The sequence below is a fragment of the Chrysemys picta genome, chromosome 2 (assembly GCF_011386835.1).
Source record: "Chrysemys picta bellii isolate R12L10 chromosome 2, ASM1138683v2, whole genome shotgun sequence".
NCBI lineage: Eukaryota > Metazoa > Chordata > Testudines > Emydidae > Chrysemys > Chrysemys picta.
The window spans coordinates 169,244,993-169,263,920 of NC_088792.1; the positions used below are offsets into that span (position 1 = coordinate 169,244,993).

At 44.8% G+C, this 18,928-nt stretch overlaps 1 protein-coding gene across 25 annotated transcripts in view; it reads right to left on the minus strand.

The window, feature by feature from the left end:
- Nucleotides 1-5,066: 5,066 nt before the first annotated feature.
- The window catches only part of PIGN (phosphatidylinositol glycan anchor biosynthesis class N), a 155,976-nt gene continuing 142,114 nt past the window's right edge, over nucleotides 5,067-18,928 (minus strand). For 20 of the 25 annotated variants that reach the window (XR_010598692.1, XR_002889153.3, XR_010598696.1 and 17 more), the window contains one exon: nucleotides 5,067-5,442. Coding sequence is in view for 12 of the 25 variants with exons in the window: in XM_024107320.3 (XP_023963088.1) it covers nucleotides 5,319-5,442 (124 nt within the window). In the remaining 13 variants the exon portion in view is untranslated. Of the gene's footprint in view, nucleotides 5,443-13,387; nucleotides 13,506-18,928 lie in introns of those variants that run through there. The other 5 variants (XR_010598694.1, XR_010598690.1, XR_002889152.3 and 2 more) reach the window with 2 other exon arrangements.

Sequence of the window (18,928 nt, forward strand, 5' to 3'; positions counted from 1 at the left end):
GCTCCATCACTTCCCCTGCAACTCTGCTCTCCTGCTCTCCAGCAATGAGCTCAGGGGATCCATTCATGAAGCCTGGACAGTAGTAAGGAGCAGTTCAACTATAGGCTGAGCAAGTGTAGAATGGTGGTAGAATGTGCCTTTGGACGTTTAAAAGCTCGCTGGCGCTGTTGGTCAGACCTCAGCGCAACCAATATTCCCATTGTTATTGCTGCTTGCTGTGTGCTCCATAATATCTGTGAGAGTAAAGGGGAGACTTTATGGTGGGGTGGGAAGTTGAGGCAAATCACCTGGCGTCTGATTTTGAGCAGCCAGACACCAGGGTGATTAGAAGAGCACAGCAAGGCGTGTTGCGCATCAGAGATTTGAAAACCAGTTTCGTGACTGGCCAGGCTTCGGTGACAGTTGTGTGTATTTCTCCTTTATGCAAACCCGCCCCCTTTGTTGATTTTAATTCCCTGTAAGCCAACCACCCTCCCCCCTTCAAAATAAAGTAACTATTGTTTTGAAACCATGCAGTCTTTCTTTATTAATTAAAAAAATATATATGAGAGAACGGACAAGGCAGTCCGGGTGGGGTTGGGGAGGAGGGAAGGACAAGGCCACATTGCTTATTGTAGCCACACTAAAAATCAAACTATTTGAATGACAGCCTTCTGTTGCTTGGGCCATCCTCTGGAGTGGAGTGGCTGGGAGCCTGGAGCCTTCCCCCCTCCCCCCCCACCCCTACGTTCTTGGGCGTCTGGATGAGGAGGCTATGGAACATGGGGAGGAGGGTAGGCAATTATACAGTGGATGCAGTGGGGGGGTCTGTGCTCTTGTTGGCTTTCCTGCAGCTCCAACAGACACTCATCATGTCCGTTTGCTCCCCCAACAGACGCTTCATCATGTCCATTTGCTCCCCCATTAGCCTCAGCATCGCGTCCTGCCTCCTCTCTTTGCGCTCACTCAATTCTTTCCTGGCATCTGCCACTGAATGCCTCCATGCATGAAGCTGTGCCCTATCAGAGTGGGAGGACTGCATGAGCTCGGAAAACATGTAATTGCGAGTGTGGTTTTTTTTGCCTTCTAATCTGCGATAACCTCAGGAACGGAGATGATGGAGGAGCACAGAAACATTCTACGCTCTACGATTCTGGGGGGACTGAATGGTCACCTGTGCTGCTGAGTTCGCCACGCTGACCAAACAGGAAATGAAATTCAAAAGTTCCGGGGCTTTTCCTGTGTACCTGGCTAGTGCATCAGAGTTCAAAGTGCTGTCCAGAGCAGTCACAATGGAGCACTCTGGGATAGCACCCGGAAGCCAATACCGTCCATTTGCGTCTGCACTACCCCCCCAAATTCGACCCAGTAAAGTCGATTTTAGAGCTACTCCCCTCGCCAGGGAGGAGTACAGAAGTCAATTTTAAGAGCCCTTTAGGTCAACGGAACGGGGCTGGTTGTGTGGATGCAGTCATTTTTAAATCGACCTAACGTGGCTAAATTCGACCTAACCCCGTAGTGTAGACCAGGCCTTACATTCATTGTTTCAGCAGAACTACTAGCTCCTGCCTCCTTAGTCACCATCACCAAGAGTGGAATCCACATGGACAGATACTCAAAAAGTAACCCAATTTTTCTTGTCAGGTCAGTAGAGCTTCAGATGCAGGCAGCAAAAGTTAAAACATCCTGGTTACTGGTGCAGCTGGGGCTGCTTAACCTACCAGCCCCAGTTGCTATGCATTAGAGGAGAAAGGCAAAAGGATGACCCAGAGTGGAGGAAAGGCTGGGCTCAACTAAGAAAGCGATTTTGTTGGCTGGTTGGACTGCAAATTTGGGAGGACTTTTTAGTTCTGGAAAGGAGAGGAACTCGCCCCACTGGGGAGGGAGAAAGTACCTTGGCACACAGCCCAGTTGGCAGCATAAAGCTGCTGAGCTGGAGAATTTACACCACCTCAAAACTGAAGTAAATCCAAATGTGCAGGCTAAGACTCCTGCTTAAGCCCCACCATGGGACGATACATGAATAGCATAGCCAGTCAGCCGTGGGAACTGCAGTACAATGCTCTCAGGGAGAGTGTGCTAGAAAGGGAATTAACAAATAGGCAGAGAAATTCAAGAGATTGGCAGGGAATAAGGAGATGTCATCTAAGGTCACTGCCATCATCACCCAGCCAGAGAATGGCAGATGCAATTAGCCACTCAGGTCCTTGCAGGGGAATAGTGGATGCTGCTCTCCTATGCCCATTGTCCCCCACTCCACTTCCACACAAAGGAATGCAAATAGCCACATGTAGAAGCAGATAACATGGATCCTATAGTAGAATGCACACCTGTTCAACCTCACTCCTCTAGTTTTGTGTGGGTTCCAACTCTCCCCTCCTAGACAGTGACTTCCACCTGCCTATATGTGTGTGTTTTTGTACACTGACTATCGTTACTATCCCTTTACATCAGCAGTAGTTTATAAAGTAATGATTATAGCCCAGTAGTGTCATTGGGCATAGTGGTATGTATGACATTTTATTACCAGCATTATTAACCGCTGGGAGACAGGATAGCTGACTAGAGCCTACTGTCTCCCCAGCTGAATTTTCGAAACAATGGATATTAACTGCATCCAGTGTTTTCATCTGGATAGGTGTAACCCCAACTTGGCTGTGCCACGCACAAATGTTATTCTTTACCATGCCTAAAGAAGCTGCTTTCATCACATTTCGCTTTGGCCAGAGGAAAGCAGGAGACATCACTAACCTGTCTCAGGCTCCTGTATCATCTATTTCTGACCCATTTCCTTCACATCACACTGCTGCACGCGGCTGAGCTGGATGTTAGAGCTGCTGCTGTCAGCAAGCATACTCCATGTAAGAGGGCCAGGAGAGGCCCATGCCTCAGTTTCCTCTTCTTCAGGGCCCCCAAATAACTCACTCAATCCAAAGATAATTCAATCACTCCTCTTCTGGAGGTCCAATTCATTTTGTCCTCTGGATACATACTAGCTCTCCAGGCCCCAGCCCCAGTTTAGTGTTCTTTTCCCCTTAGGTAAGCACATCCCAGCCCTCCTCCCTGGAGCTGGGTTTTATCACTCCCAGGCATTACCTGACTAGAGTTCCTCCTACCTGGGGAGTTGAGTAGTCAAAGCCAGGAGGCTGATCCTTCTGGATGGAGCCTCTCCTACTCCCTGCAGTTTCCTGAGCTCACCCTGCCTTTGACTGCAGTTTCCTGCTGCCCTCCAGTAGGCCACATTCAGGCTCTTAACACAGCACAGGTGGGCTGGAGAAATTTCTTCTGTAACCAGGTTAAGCTGGCCTGTTACAAACTGTAACAATGGCCATGGAAATAATGTTGGCCTGGAGGTGGAGGCTGTGGTGTGCAAGGCGGTCCAGACTTAGATGGAGTGGAAAGCGGGCTGTGGACACAGTTCTCAGGAGGTAATTGTCAGGCCATGTGATGCCTCGGTAGGCATGTCTGACGGGGCTTGGTTTGGGACAATGGTTGTGTATAGTGCCTCTTCTTATACAAGTAGATTGTTCCCTTGTCTCTCCCTCCAAATGATGTGCGCTAAGTGGTTGATGTGGGGTAGCCCTCTAGAGCAGCAGCTCAGCGTATCAAGGGAGTCGTGTGTGTGTGTGGGCTCCCACATCTAGCCATCATCTGCATCATACTTGCTTCTTGTTGTTCTTCGACGCTGCTGTGTGAAACAGCTAGCTGTGGTGGGCATTTCAACACATTCCTTGTATACACTGTCTGGTCCTTGTTGTACATAGAGTGTTGTCTGGGGCATTGGCCGACTGTATCTGCATCCTTGTTTTGATGGTGTGGTGGGGACATGCCCAATGGAGTCACCAGATCAGTGGTCATCCCTGGAATGACTCTTTATCCCCAGCATCTTGTTGCTGTTGAGTGGCATTTTTGAAGTCATATAGATGACTGCAGGCCCCCGGTAAGACATTTAGTGGCATCCAACAAGCAAATGGATGTTTGTAGCTGGTTTCTCCCAACCAGCCTTCCTGCAGGGATGACTAGTTTCCAGAGCCATAGATGGCTGCATGGCCATAGCCAAGTGCCAGATAGCTGGGGGTGGGGTAACGGAACTGCCCCCAAGATAAACGTCTGGCATACTCTAGTCTTGGCTGCCACCACTGCTTGTGGCATGCATCTGCTATGGGTCCTGTGAGTTCTGGCTGCAACTCAGAGCTGTGATGTGGTGCTATCCTGTAGTGTGATTTGTCAATGATGCTGTCGTGTGTTGGGACTAATAAGAAAATGTGTGTTTGTAATCTATGGGGGTGTCCTATTTGAAGGCCATTCTATTGGTACTGTGTGTAGACATGCATAATCCCCAAGACCTCCTGTAATGTTTCGTGTGATTTCAAATATGAAAGCTACTGTAATGGCAAGATACCTTGCTGTCTGACAGCTGTGTATACGACTCTTGTTTGACTCATACAATATCAAAGCTCAATGGGTGATGAAGCCCGGAACTGTATGTGCAGGTTCTGGTTACTTTGTGGTCCTGGGGTCTACCTGCTCTACCTGTTGGAGGAGGAATGTCACAGGACAGTTCCTATGTGACCCACAGCAGATTTGAAACTAACAGGTACTATAGAGGGCCCATGACGACAGAGCATGTAGGTGGTTCTGTCTGGTGATGCACTCAGATGTCTCATGGTCACACTTGGTGGTATGCCTTTGTGTTGGTGTCTTGCATAGCTGTTAACCAGGTGATCATTTTGTGCACGAGCTGATTGCAAATGTTGGCAGAGGAGGAAACACCTGAGTGGGCATCATATGCAAAGTGAGTATCAACTCAACGACTACCAATCCCAAATTGCTGCTTCCACCTATTCTCACAAATTCACAGCTAGTGAAAGCTGAGGTGACCTCAGTTACCCTGATGCATATTTTCTATGCTGTATAATATCACAAAGCACTGGTCTGTTCACATTTACCTTATTGTGTTTGTCTCTGTAAGGCTCTTATGTAAAGGCTGTGCTAGGGATGGGATGAGAGCCAAGATTCTGCAGGTGTGTGATATAAATGCTGGAAGATGAGTTATAGTAAAAGAAAAATACAACAAAGATGGCTGCTGATGTTTTAAACCAGGACTTAATCACTGTTTTTATTTGCAAAAAATATATTTAAGGAATAAAATTAAGACTATTTTACCCCCAGCTGATCTCTAAATGTCAATCTCCAAGCATAATCTGTCACAGGAAAGTAGAAAATCTCTCAATAGGATTTTGGCACTCCAGTCCATTAACTATTTACATTCCACAGGTGGACACTGACTCACAGTAAGGGTGAAAATTCAAATAGCAAAAACAACACTTGTAGCTCTGTCACATGGAATGTCGTTTAGTTCTTCCCCAAAGTTCAATTCTCTTTGTAGTGAGCAGCTGGGCCAGTCCACTCAGCAGCATGATGAAGATAGTGAAAACCATCACAAGGACATAGTGGCTAATGCTGCAACAGAGAATGTTACAGGTCAGATAAGACAAAAATATTTTAAACCTTTGTAGTAGAAAACTGAGTTAGTCAAGTAGCCTTGGTAACAATTTTATTACGTAATTATGGGTCCAACCATGTATTTTTAGTAAGGCTTAGAGGTGAACAATTCCGAGGAGACGATATAGTGTATTTTTGAGAGAGATGTTTTATCTACATATATGAAATTGGCTACCCTTTGGTTCATATTCCTATTAGTAGCTCATCTACTTCACTTTCATGTTCCTCCAGCACTCTTGGATGAACATTATACAGCTCTGATGACTCACTGCAATTTAAATTATCACTTTGTTCTGACTCCTCAACTTAACGGTACCTAAAATTTATTACCTAACCCAGAACTTCTCTTTGAAGACATTTCCCCCACTGGCTTGTGTCAGACTTCATCACAGAAGTAGTTTAGCATCTCTCCAGTGTTCTTTTCCTGCACAGTCACTCCCTTTGCTCTCGGATAGTCTAGCAGAAACATTAACCCTCTTGCAGGTTTCATACTTCTGACAGCATTTAAGATTTTTAAAAAATTGTATTTAGGTCCTTGGCTACTTGCCAAGTGAGAACCATGCTCACCTCTTTTTGTACCTCTAACGCGCGTACGTGTGATAGTATCAGGGCTAGAAATAAGCATGTAAAGGGGAAAATCTGCTGGAAAAGGAATAAAAAGATATTAACTGAAGATAAACACTAGTTTTAAAAAGATTTAGGTGGTCCTGACATTAGTTAAGGAATCCACACAGCTGCAAATGTCTGTATTTTTCCAGAGGTTTGGGGCAATTACTATCAATCACAGTGAGCAATTCTATATTTACATCTTGAATAATACAGTTGGGTTTGGGTTACTAAATTCAAATCCAGCTCTTCCCAAAATTCTCAGGAGCTCAGATCTGGAATTTGGAGTCAGTCCATTAGGGAAGCAATGGCCAACTATGAAGCCTGAATCAAGAGTCAGAACTTTCCCAATGTTTTGGAACTAGTGTGGTTGAGGGCAAAGGGTGCTGGATTGTGAGCCAGGAGACCTGGGCTTTATTCCTAGCTCTGCTACTGATCTATTTTGTGACGTTGGACAAGTCACTTCACCTTTCTGTGCCACCACATCACCTCCCACTTTTTGCCTGTCTTGTCTATTTAGATTGTAAGATCTTTGAGGAAGGCAGTGTTTTGTAAGTTTGCACAGGGCTCATGCAATGGGATTGTTATCTCAGTTGGGATCTCCAGATACTACTGTAATACAAATCAGGTAGGGAGGAGCTGTGAATCTGATGTGGCCATCTCCATGTACTTTCCCCAGGATTATAGCACAGCTCCCTGTATTCCATAGTCATGGAATTTACTGCAGAATCCAGCCCTTGCCATCTAAACTCTCATGATTAAAAAACCAAACAGAGGTTACTCACTTCATGTAGTAACTGGAGTCCTTTGAGGTGTGTGTCCCTGTGGTTGCTCCACTTATGGTGCGCCTGTGACCAGAGATTTTTGGTAGCAGTGCTTGTTCAGCCCACGCATGCACCCCGCACATCCTCGTGCCTCATGCCAAGGCTATTTGGGGCTGTATGGGCAAACCACCCTCAGTTCTTTCTCCACTGCAAAAATCCACAAGGGAGACTCCGAAGCAGACAGGAAGGAGGGTGGGTAGTGGAGCACCCACAGGGACATGTATGTCAAAGAACTTTAGTTACTACTAAAGATGAGTAACTTCTCCTTCTTCTTTGAGTAGTCCCCCTGTGGATACTCCACTTCAGGTGACTCCTGAGCAGTACACTTATTCAGGAGGTGAGAGATTTGGAGCAGAGTCCAATACAGAAGAGAGAACTGCATTGCCCACAGCAGCATCTGATTTTGCTGCAGGTACCAAAGCATAATGATTAGAAAAGATATGAACAGATGACCAAGTTGTTGCTCTACCGATGTCTGCAACTGATACATCCTTAAGTAAGGCTATAGACATAGATCACTCTCAAAGAGGCTTGAACATGAGTTTTGTCATAACAAATCTTAATATAACCAGAAATCCATTTTGATAACCTCTGTTTCGAAATTACCAAACCCTTGCTTCTGTCTGCAATGGATACAAATAGTCTAGATCTTCTAAATGGTTCGGTCCTATCTAAGGGCAGGTATCTTTTGGGGGGGGGGGGGGGAGATCGATCTAAGATACGCAACTTCAGCTATGCTATTCACGTAGCTGAAGTCGAAGTATCTTAGTTCGACTTACCTAGCTGTTCTCACGGCGGCAAGTCAACCGCCGCGGCTCCCCCATCAACTCAGTTTACTCCTCCTGCCGAGGTGGAGTACGGGCGTTGATTGGGGGATTGATTTATCGTGTCTAGACGAGACGCGATAAATCGATCCCCGATAGATCGATTACTACCCGCCGATCCGGCGGGTAGTGTAGACATGGCCTAAGTACAGGGCTAATGCCCTTCTGATACCTAGGGTATGGAATACAGTACAGCCAGTACAGTGCAGTTTTGTTTGGGGGAGGGAGGAGGAGGAACCCTGGGAGATGAATGGTTTGATTAATATAAAATTCTGTGGACACCTTAGGTAAAAATTTTGGACATGCCTGTAAACGAGAGGTCTTGAATACCATATAAGGGGGGAGTTGCCATTAAAGCCCGCAATTCTCCCACCCTTCAGGCAGAAATGATTGCTGTTAGAAAGGCTGCCTTTATTGATAAATCTAATAGAGAACCAATAGCTGGTAGCTCAAAAGTATGTTTCATAAGGCAATTAAATACTATGTTCAAGTCCGAGCTTGGAGTAGGATTGGTAAAGAGTCTCAGCCATCCAATGAACAAGGTCTTACAGCATCCAAAAGGAGGGAAGTGGAGTAAGATGTTGCAGCAGTAAGACCTTGTTCATTGGATGGTTGAGACTCTTGACCAAACCATTAAATCTGTTGCTTGGAGGACATGGATGTAGCTGAAGATGAAGGAGGTTTCTTTTTTTAATATCTTCCTCTCTTGACGGGGAGTACAGAGGGTTTATGATATGTTGACTAGAGGGCTGGATGTGCTCTTTGTGCCATCTGAGACCTACTAAATCTCCTTTTATTTACAGGAGTGTAAATATCTAGAGATTGCAGTATGGTTCTCGAATCCTTTAAAGTGTGGAGAGATGTATCCGTTGAGTCCAAGAGCTTGCAACTGTCAAAAGGGAGGTCTTTGACAGTACTCTGAACCTCTCTTGGAAAGCCTGACAGTTGTAGCCAAGATGCTCTTCTCATGCCTTTTGCAGTGGAGATAGATGTGGCAGATACTGCAGCACAGTCTAAGCAGGCCTGGAGCAATGTTTTTGCCAGGAACTGACCCTCTTGAATAATGTTTTTAAACTGGTTCTGATGTCCTTCTGGCAGATGTTCAATAAAAAAATTGAATGTTATAATTTAAGTAGTCATATTTGGCCATGAGCACTTGATGGTTTGCTATCCTGAACTGACATGTGTCTGAAGCACAGAGTTCACGACCAAAAAGACTGAGCCTCTTGTGGTCCTTTATGTACAGGTTGGACTTTGAGTTCTGTTGTCTGCATCATTTATTAATGGTCTCCAATACTAAGGCATTTGGAGCTGGGTGAGAAAATAGAAACTCCAATTCCCTAGCTAAAACAGAATACTTTTTATCCACCCTCTTGCATATAGGCAGTGCGGTAGCAGGGGTTTTCCAAACCATCTTAGCGGGCTCCATAAGAGCTTCATTCACTGGAATAGCAATCTTCATAGATGTCGAAGTGTGTCAAATATCTAGGAGTTTATGTTGGGACTCCTGAACCCTCGAAGGGACCCTGCAGTCTGTCAACATTCTGAAACTGCTTGACCTCATCTGCCATAGAAGGTGGTGGAAACATGACAACTTCATCAGGAGATGAGGAGGAAATATTAGTAAGAGGTATCACCTCCTTATCTGCTCTTGCTCCTCAAAGGTCTCTTCCTCTGGCATAGGTGATGGTAAAGGGGATTCAGGAGAATGGGCTCTTCTCTGTTCCCTCCGGTGTTGCGAGGACCTCAGTGTAGATTGTTAGTGACAGCATGCCCATGGACCCCAGCAAGGCCATTGAGGAGGCACAAATGGCATAGGTGGAGGCAGCCATCTTTGTTCTGGCCATGTGAACGTCATCTGAGATTTCTCCTCCTGAAATATGTCAGGATAGGAGGGAAAGTGAGGTGTCCTAGAATAGGTAAGGGAGCCCTACACTGAAATTTGAGAGTTTGATGAGTCCTCTTCCACATTCTCTAAGCCGGGAGATAGCTCTTTGGCTTGCAGAGTAGATGAGGGTGAGTGTGGTGCTCTACGTGATATAGGGTTTGGTGACCTAGAAATCTTGACATTGACAAATTCCCAACACTTGTTAACAGAGGAAATTCTGGCTCAGATCATAAGGATACCTAGACTCTTGTGGTACTAATGGTAACAAAGATTGGACCAAGTGGGAACCTGTGGAAGATGGTTTCAGTACTGATGCAGCTGGTACTGAGTGCTTGGTATGGGATTCCCTTGGTACCATAGGTAGGTGAGCTGTCTTTGGTATGGTTAATTTTCTTATCAGTACTGAATGTTGTTCAGGGATGGGCTTGGTCTTTTCAACTCTGTCTCTGCCACTCTGGGTATGGGTATACAATTGTTCCTCTTTGACTTTGCAGTACTGGCCTCACTCAGAGTCTTCATTGAACTCCCTGGGGATCTGAACTATTTGTAGCCTTCTTGTAAGATGGTGACTGAGAGCTTCTTGGAAATATACTCCTTACCTGCTTCTGCTTAGTGGCAGATATAGATGAGGAGTTTGGTAACGTAAATGTGCCTGGTTCCACAGTACCACCTACCTCTCTACCGGTCTCCAGTGACAGAGATATCAATAGAGACCAGGCACTAGCTGAACTGGGTGGTCTATGTACATGGGATTCTCTGCTCCTTGATCCAAAGCTGGACATAAAGCTTGCTCCATCATTAGGAGTTTTAACTTAATTCTCTACTTTTTCAGGATCTTGCACTTACTGGGGATATAAGTATCACCTAGACTGGAGTGTCTGTCACTTATCGGAATCGCCTCCCAACAGGAGAGGCACCTCCTGAATCCTGGAGAGCCTGGCATTCCGAGCAAAACTAATAAAAATTTAACCCCTAGAAGGAAAAATCTCCTAATTATATAATTATCTCTGTGAATGAAAAGTTTTGTTTTTGTTTTCAGAAAGAAAAAAAACAGGAACAATTCTTCCACTAACTATAACACTATAAGAAATTACAAGAAATTATCTGAGAAAAAACTAAGTCTTAGAGAATAGGCACACAGGAGATTCTGTCTCAGGTCAAACGTAGCTGAGAAAGAACTTCGAGCAGTTGGCCTGCACACCCCCATATAGCCTCAGCACAGGGAGCAAAGTGCATGCATGGGCCAAACGGGCACAGCTACTAAAAATTTCTGATCAAAGGAGCACAGCGCAGGCACACTTGAAGTGGAGAACCCACAAGGATACTACTCAATGAACTGTATTTCTTATCCTCGTTATTGTGAAGGAAACCTCAAAATGAACGAAATGTAAAGTGATAAATGTTGCTTTATATAGTCTGAAACAATGGCACTGAGGTGATTTTTGGTCTCAACAGTATATTAAACTCAAACCTAAAGATGACAATTTAAGCATCAGCACTTAAACTCAGTGCTGATCATTTTAGCAGAAGCATCCAGCTAATATGTTTATCACACAATCAGAACTTCCCTTACCTGGCATGATTTCAAATGCCCCAGCTACTGTCTTGTACTCAGCTACCAAATCCTCCAGCTTCTCCTCTGGCAAGTACTATGATAAGTTATGGGTTGCCAATACAAAATCTTTAGCACACTGGAAGTGTGGAGACAGTATTAAATACACTACATTTATTACCAATCAGTAGAGGCTCTGATACTGATTGTGCTATTTATTGATAATAAATTTTGTTTTTTAATTCTAAGTGAAGCTGCTGCAGGACTTTTAGTTTGCTACAGATCCATGACACAAAGTTAAAGCCAGATTGCCATTGAGCACACAGACCTTAGTTATATGGCTATTTATGGCAGCTGCGTTTTAGTTATCTAGAATGAAGACTATAGTAACAGTGACAGGCAGTGATTTAGTGTAGTAGTTCTTGAGGTAAACCACCAATCATCAAGAGATGTGATGAGTTTTCTAAACTCATTAACATTTCAAACTAAGGATTTATAAAAACGACTGTTCACCTATGTTTACTATGGTATTCGAAGCCATCAATACTTTTGCAAAAGGACTATTGAAAACATTAGTGTTTTGTCTTTATAGACATCCATACCTCCTGGTGCATCTATTTCTCCATCTCCTCTCTCTTTCTATCTCTCAACACAGATGGTTCTTCAGAAAGGGCAGGTTAACTTCAAACTCTATGAACTCTGAGTTTATTTACAAAAAGGATTCCATGGATCACTTGGAGGTTTAATGATCTGGAATTTTTGCCTGAGGACTCATTTTATTTGACACTGTAGCAGTGAAAGACCACTGGAGGCTCACCATCCTGATGCAATCAATCTTTAAGACACACCCCCTCCCCCCAAGGTTGTGACAACTTCAGTTCAAGACTTGGCACCAATGGGGCATAATTTAGTTCTGTGAAGTGTAGAAACACTGGATCTTAACTTGGAAAGCCTGAACACTGACCAGAATGGAAGAATAAAACTATTACCAAGGTTTCCATTGAGAAGGAAAGTCTACAAACACCGAGCTATGAATACCTGCAGGAGTTGGTCTACCCAAAAGTGATCCAACTTCTACCATACCAATTTTTTTCTATTGCATTTCAATTAAATAAGAGATAATAATTTCCACACTTTATATTGCTCAAAATATGTATAAACGAAAAAAAAATCAACTAGCACATATAGCCGAGGACTCAGTGATCATAGTCCAACTGAGCACCCTACTTTACAAGCCTCATAAAACTGCAGACTGGATCTGTGCAAGCTACCAATCGCACTTACTGTAATTAAAATATAAGGACTTCCTAAAGTGAAATAAACAACAACTCACTGAAGGTTTAGATTGTACGAGGAGCCATTTGTCTCATATTGTTTCTCTGTAAAGAAAATACTCCCCCCATCCTCCGTTTTAGCTAAACAGACACTATACTATGTTTTACACTCCTGCTATGCTTCTACAGAGAATGTGCAAGTTCAGAAGCTGATAATGTTAAATCTGCTTTGTCAAAGTGCACACGGCATTACTTAACATCCCGGTCAGCACACTTTGGACTCTGCCATTCACAGGAACACTTGCAATATCCAGATAAAATGACTCCCTCTCAGGAGAAACTCCTAACCCTGGCTAATCCGGCTGTCTGTATTATATACTTGTTCTAAGTTTCAGTGTGGCAAAAGAAAGTACTGTAATTAAAAAACAAAACAATCACACACAAAAAGCAAGAAAACAACTTTTCTCAACATTGTAAACTAAAAGCTGAATCCTAGTCCTACCTGCCTCCATGCTGTGGTGCTTGCCAGCACTGGTGGACTGTATGACCCCCTCCTCACCACAGATATGGGGGGTTACACAAACCCTAAGGGCACAATCCTGTTCAGGGACAGCTCTATAGCACTTAAGTGTTGCCAGCTCTTGTGATTTTATCACAAATCTCAGTGATTTTCTTAAAGCCCTAGCTCCTGGAGTCTTGTGATTATGTGAGAATTTTGGCTTTCATGTAAAGAAAAATGAAAGTTTCCAGCTTTTGCAGAAGCCACATAAAGAAACCCAACATTTACTATTCCAGAAATAATTTTAAAGCCAATTTCAACATTGTGTGGAGCCTGATTCATGATTTCTCAATGCTCAGTGATGGCAATACTGCACGTATGCAGTCCCTTTATTCTTCCCTACTGCTCAAAGATTGAGTTAGAGGCTTTGACACACCTGGTTGCTAAGAGATGATGTTGCAGAAGCACAGGACATAATTCCCTGAACTGACTGATATGTAGCTAGGAGAAACACTGCACACCACAGACTCTCCAGTCACTCCCAGGTGACAGCTCTGAAATAGAAGACAAGGCACAATCTAACTGAAGGATCCCAGTATCCCTGGTGACCGATAATTAGAGAGGGGGGAAGGAGTGACACAGTAATACCCACCTGCCTAAAATATTTTCTACTTTTCATAATATGGGCACTTGGATGCCGAGTGTATCCAATAACTTGGATACCCCTTCTTGCCCAGATGCAGCTTCACGGGCATTATTACAAACTTACTGCAGTAAAATAAATGAGCTCAGCACAAGGAATGGGAGGGACTGGGATATAGAGGGCTGCTTGATGGGGCAGAAAGCTCATTTGTTTGAACTTCCAGGCCTCTAGGAAACTCCCTGAGGACTTGAGAGTGAAGAATAACTCCACCCTCTCCCCCTTTGCTCTGGGATTGACCATCCTCTCCAGCATCAGCTGACTCAGCACAGTCAGTTTAAATGGCAATAAGAGGCAAATACATACTATCACCTAGCTGCATACACCAGACCAGGACTTGTCTCCAAGGGAACTACTGTCACAAAAAAATGATCTTTTTGGGGGGGAAGAGGGTTTCCTTTCCATCATAAGAGACTGTTAGTTAACATCATTTCTAGGCTACAGATGAAGGACTCTTTCGAAGTTATCTTTGAAATACACACATGACTACTAAATGCAATAGATAAAGTCAAACTACAGTTGCAGGGTATTAGCTGCTTTCTTTTCTCCACAGTGCCAGCCCTTTAAAAGTTATCAGAGATTGGTTCCTTCGCGCATTTATAAAGAAAGGAAGTATACGTAGTACTATATCCATTCCTTGCATGTTGCACTACACTGACTGAATGGCTGTACTTCTTAGCTAAAATATCAGAGATTTGAAAGAGGAAAAAATCATGCCACAAATACAGTGCACTGCTCTAGCCAATTAAAAACAATGCTAGTCCAATTGTTATCACATAATGGCACTCTGCCAATATATCTGAGGATATCAGCAATGCAGAGGCAGCTCTGCTTGGAAAATTAGTTTAATGCTGGGATAATGCTTTTATTTTAAAAAAGGAACAAAAATTCCCAGAGTGAAAGGCAGTATTCAAGCCGTGACAGTGGGGAAGTCTTAATATCTACATGCTAACAAGCCACATCCTTGACTGAGTCTGTGGTTATAATCTATGATTGATAATAGCTAATACAAAATTACTTCATCTGAGCTCAAGGCTAATACAGAAAAAAAAAGCTGTGGGGTTTTGGGCTTCAGGTGAGATATCCTAGAAGTTAAATATGTGTAAGGGAATAGTATGCAGCGTTGCTGTACAGTAATAGGACAGGATCAAGATGGGGCGATGCTTAGAAAGAAGAGATGTCTAGACAGAAGGGTTGGGATGGGAATACAGTTATGGCAATGGAAAGATGGGTAGAGATGTCTGGATGAAAGGCTTAATGAGAATGCGGCCAAGGACAATATGATGTAAGGAGGGATCTCTCAATAGAAAGGTGAGTGTCTTGGAATGTGACTATCAGGGCTGAAGACCAAGGCTGGGGCTGGGCAGAAGTCTAGGTAACAGGAAGGGGCACACAGTTGCCCTGGGAAGTAGAAAGGAGACACTCATCACAACAAGTGCTATCCACCAGTCTTTCTTCTTAATGTCATATAACAGAGGGATGGATAAGGTAAGGGGCGAGAGATAAACAGGGAAATGAGGAAGGAAACAAAAGGTAGAAGAGGAGAGGATATAGACAAGGAGGAAAAAAAGGAAAAAAAAAAAAAGAGAAAAATGGAGAAAACCCATCCTGCTCAGAACAGCGTCAGGCAGCCACAGACAGCATTTTTTCTCGAAAACAGCTGACTCCAGTATCATGGGTAGTAGGAGAGATAAAGCGTAGGCCTTACATAAAAGATACAAAAACTGGAATTTTAATGAAAATAAACCAAATGGTTAGAAAGGGGGGATGTCAGTTTTTTTGTTCATTAAAAGTTTCTACAGGACATATTTTTAACATGCGAATGGGAATGACCCAGGTCCTTACTCCAAACCTTGATTGTGGATTCTAAACCTACCACAATTTCAGCTTCTTACCTATTTTGGCCCTTCCACCCACTCACGCCCCCAACCCCAAGAGACCCCCATTTCATATGGAATGAATTGCAAAGGCAGTGTCTGTCAAATGTTCACCATAAGCTAGTGATGGTCCAAAGTTCACAAGGGTGCTGCCCTGGTTCTCGTTTCAGAGATCTACTGAAAAACAGTCTCCGACTCCTTTCACCAGTTTCCCATTTTAAAACCTTCACTGTAATAATCAGGTCTAGAGTTTTGAATTTCCAAAATTACAACTACTTTACTACGCATACCAGTGAGTGTAGTGCACAGACATCTGCTGAATTGTTTTTTTTACTGAATTGTTAAAAAAACATGAATTCCACTAAAGCAATGGTCTCCAACCTTTTTACGCCCAAGATCACTTTTTGAATATAAGGGCAACGAGGATGTACCCTGCCCCACCCAAGAGGCCCCACCCCTTCCTCAAAGCCCTGCCCCACTCACTCCATTCCCCCCCAACCCTCTGTTGTTTGCTCTCCCCCACCCTCACTCACTTTCACCAGGCTGGGGCAGGGGGTTGGGGTTCTGGAGGGGTGTGGGCTCTGGGCTGGGGCTAAGGGGTTTGCAGTGTGGGAGGGGGCTCTAGGCTGAGCCTGGGGTAGGGGGTTGGGGTGCAGGAGGGGGTCTAGGGTGTGGGCTATAAGAGGGAGTTTGGGTGCAGGAGGGTGCTCCGGGCTGGGGCAAAGTGTTGGGGTGCAGGAGGGGGTACAGGGTGCTAGCTCTGGGAGGGGGTCTGGGCTGGGACAGGGGGTTGGAGTGCAGGAGGGGGTATGCGGTGCTGACTCTGGGAGAGGGGTCAGAGCTGGGGCTTGGGGTGTAGCAGGGGGCTCGGGGTGCAAAAGAGGGTATGGGGGGCTGGCTCCGGGAGGCAGCTCAGCGCTGAGGGCTGGAGTGCTGGCTCTGGGAGGGAGCTCAGGGTGGGGCTTGGGATGCAGGCTCTGGGAGGGGGCTCAGGGATGGGGTGTGGCCTCCTGCTGGTCAGCACTTAGCTCTGGCTGCTCCCGGTTGGCAGCGGGCACAGCGAGGGTAAGGCAGGCTCCCTGCCTACCCCAGCCCCATACCACTCCTGAAAGGGACCAATGCGCCCTTGGCCCCTGGGGGGGGACTGGGGGGGCGGCGGGGAGCACATGGCTCCATGCGCTGCCCCTCTCTGCAAGCACTACCCCCGCAGCTCTCCCGGCCAATGGGAGCTGCAGGGGCAGTGCTTGCAGGCAGGAGCAGTGCACGAAGGGAGACCCCTGCCCCTCCTCCCCCGGGGCCATGGGGCAGCACTGGCCACTTCCAGGAGTGGCATGGGGCCAGGATAGGCAGGGAGTCTGCCTTAGCAGAAGCCACAGTGCACCACCAGAGATCGTGATCGACTGGGAGATCCTCTAGGATTGACCAGTCGATTGCGATCGACCGGTTGGTGACCACTGCACTAAAACCTCTTCTACAGCTCTTCCATAGATTAAGGACATGTCTACACTGTTGCAGGGGTGGATGATCCCAGAGCTGAATGTCTACACCACAGTTAAACAGCCGCAGAACCTGAGCCCTGTAAATCTGACTCAACTGACACTGGCCAGCTGTGGGTGTTTAATTTCAGTGTAGACATATCCTTGGCTCTACGTTGCTCAGGGGTGTGAAAAATCCACATCCCCTGAGTGATGCCGTAAAACCAACCTACCCCCTGGTGTAGACAGTGCTAGGTTGGCGGGAGGGCTTCTCCCGTTGACATAGCTCCCGCCTCTCAGGGAGGTGAAGTACTGAGGCCGATGGGAGAAGCCCTCCCGTTAGCAGAGGCAGTGTCTTTACTGAAGTGTTACAGTGGTGCAGCTGCTCCACTGCAGCGTTTTAAGTGTAGAACTGCCCTTAGCTACCCTCACGGAGACCTAAAAACAGCTTCCTGCACTGCATCTATGCCCCATGGATTTTGAACCTGCAGTAGGAGAATTTAAATTAGATCTATTTCTGTAACTTCTGGCAACCCAGTTTTACTATTGTAAAAACAGGGAGTGGCTGTACAGTGTATCTGTAAAAACTATACATATAAAAAGGGATTTAGTGGTTTATTCTTTTATTCCTGACTATCCAAATAGTCAGCTATTTGTGCATACTGTAGGTGAATGCCTTTTAAACATTAAGACATTCTCATTGCAATTCAAAATAAAAAAATGGAGATGTTCTGTACTCTCTCTGTAAGGCTGTTATTCAATAAATGAGAATCTGTCAGAATAAACTTCACATGTGCACACTGCAGACAGATCAGGATGCAAATACATGAAAGGCACAAAAAGGTTGTAGTTTCCTAGAGGCAGAACTTTAAAAAAAAATGTAATGAGGGTTCCAATGCACATTATGCAGTTTATGAATATCTCAGAGTTCCTAGGGTGTAGGGTTTAAATAAGCCTTCTTGTGCAGACCATAAAGCCTGTCACAGGAAACTATTGTTAAGAATTCTGTGGCATAGCTTCAAAGTTTTACGTTAGTAAAACTAATTAAAAAAAAACCAAACCTATGAACTCCTCCTTGCAAAACAAATTCAAATCACCTTGGATCTGAATATTAAATGAGAGAATGGAAACTTTCTAAAAGACAATAAACAAATAAGGTAGTTGACAGTTTACTGAGCAGGGGGAATCTGTGAAACTGACAATTTACTGAGCATTGTGCCATAGGGATCAATGTGAAGATCTGCTGTTACTTAACATCTTCATTAATGATCTGGAAGAAGGGAGTGAAAAACAGCAGCCTCATTAAATTCACAAATGATACTTAATTGGTAGAGGATGCAAACACCAGTGGGGACAGAGACATTGCAAGGTTAGAAATGCGGATAGGACAAAGATAAAATTATTTGCCATTCGGGAAAATTCAAGCTAATACATATGTAGTTTTTGTGGGGTTCATTAAACCTCAACTAAACTGTTGTGACCTCCACCCTTCATTTAAGATAACTGTGAGAGACACCTAAGCGGCCTCACCTCAGACAAAGAGGATATATGCCAGTCATCCAGTAATTTGGACTTTTGTGGGTCAGGGTCTGTGCAAGACACAGAAAGACAGAAGCTTTAGCTGAAGACCCAGATAGAGGCAGAATGAGAGGAGGGAAAAAAGGCCAACCACACACAGCCTGGAAGGAATGCGTGTGGCCCTAAAAGAAGCCTAGAGAGATGTTGTGGGTCAGAATATTGGCTGAGAGAGTTTGGTGCTATGAGCAAGGAAGTGGTATCCTGTGTTTGGTTCCTCCTGTGTTTGGAGAAGCAGGGCTTTGGTATTTTGCTTGATGCAGAATCGATCATCAATTCCTTGTCGCTCTAGGAACAGCTTACAGGTCTCCAAACTTTAACTAGCTGTTCATATCAAAAGGGGTAATATA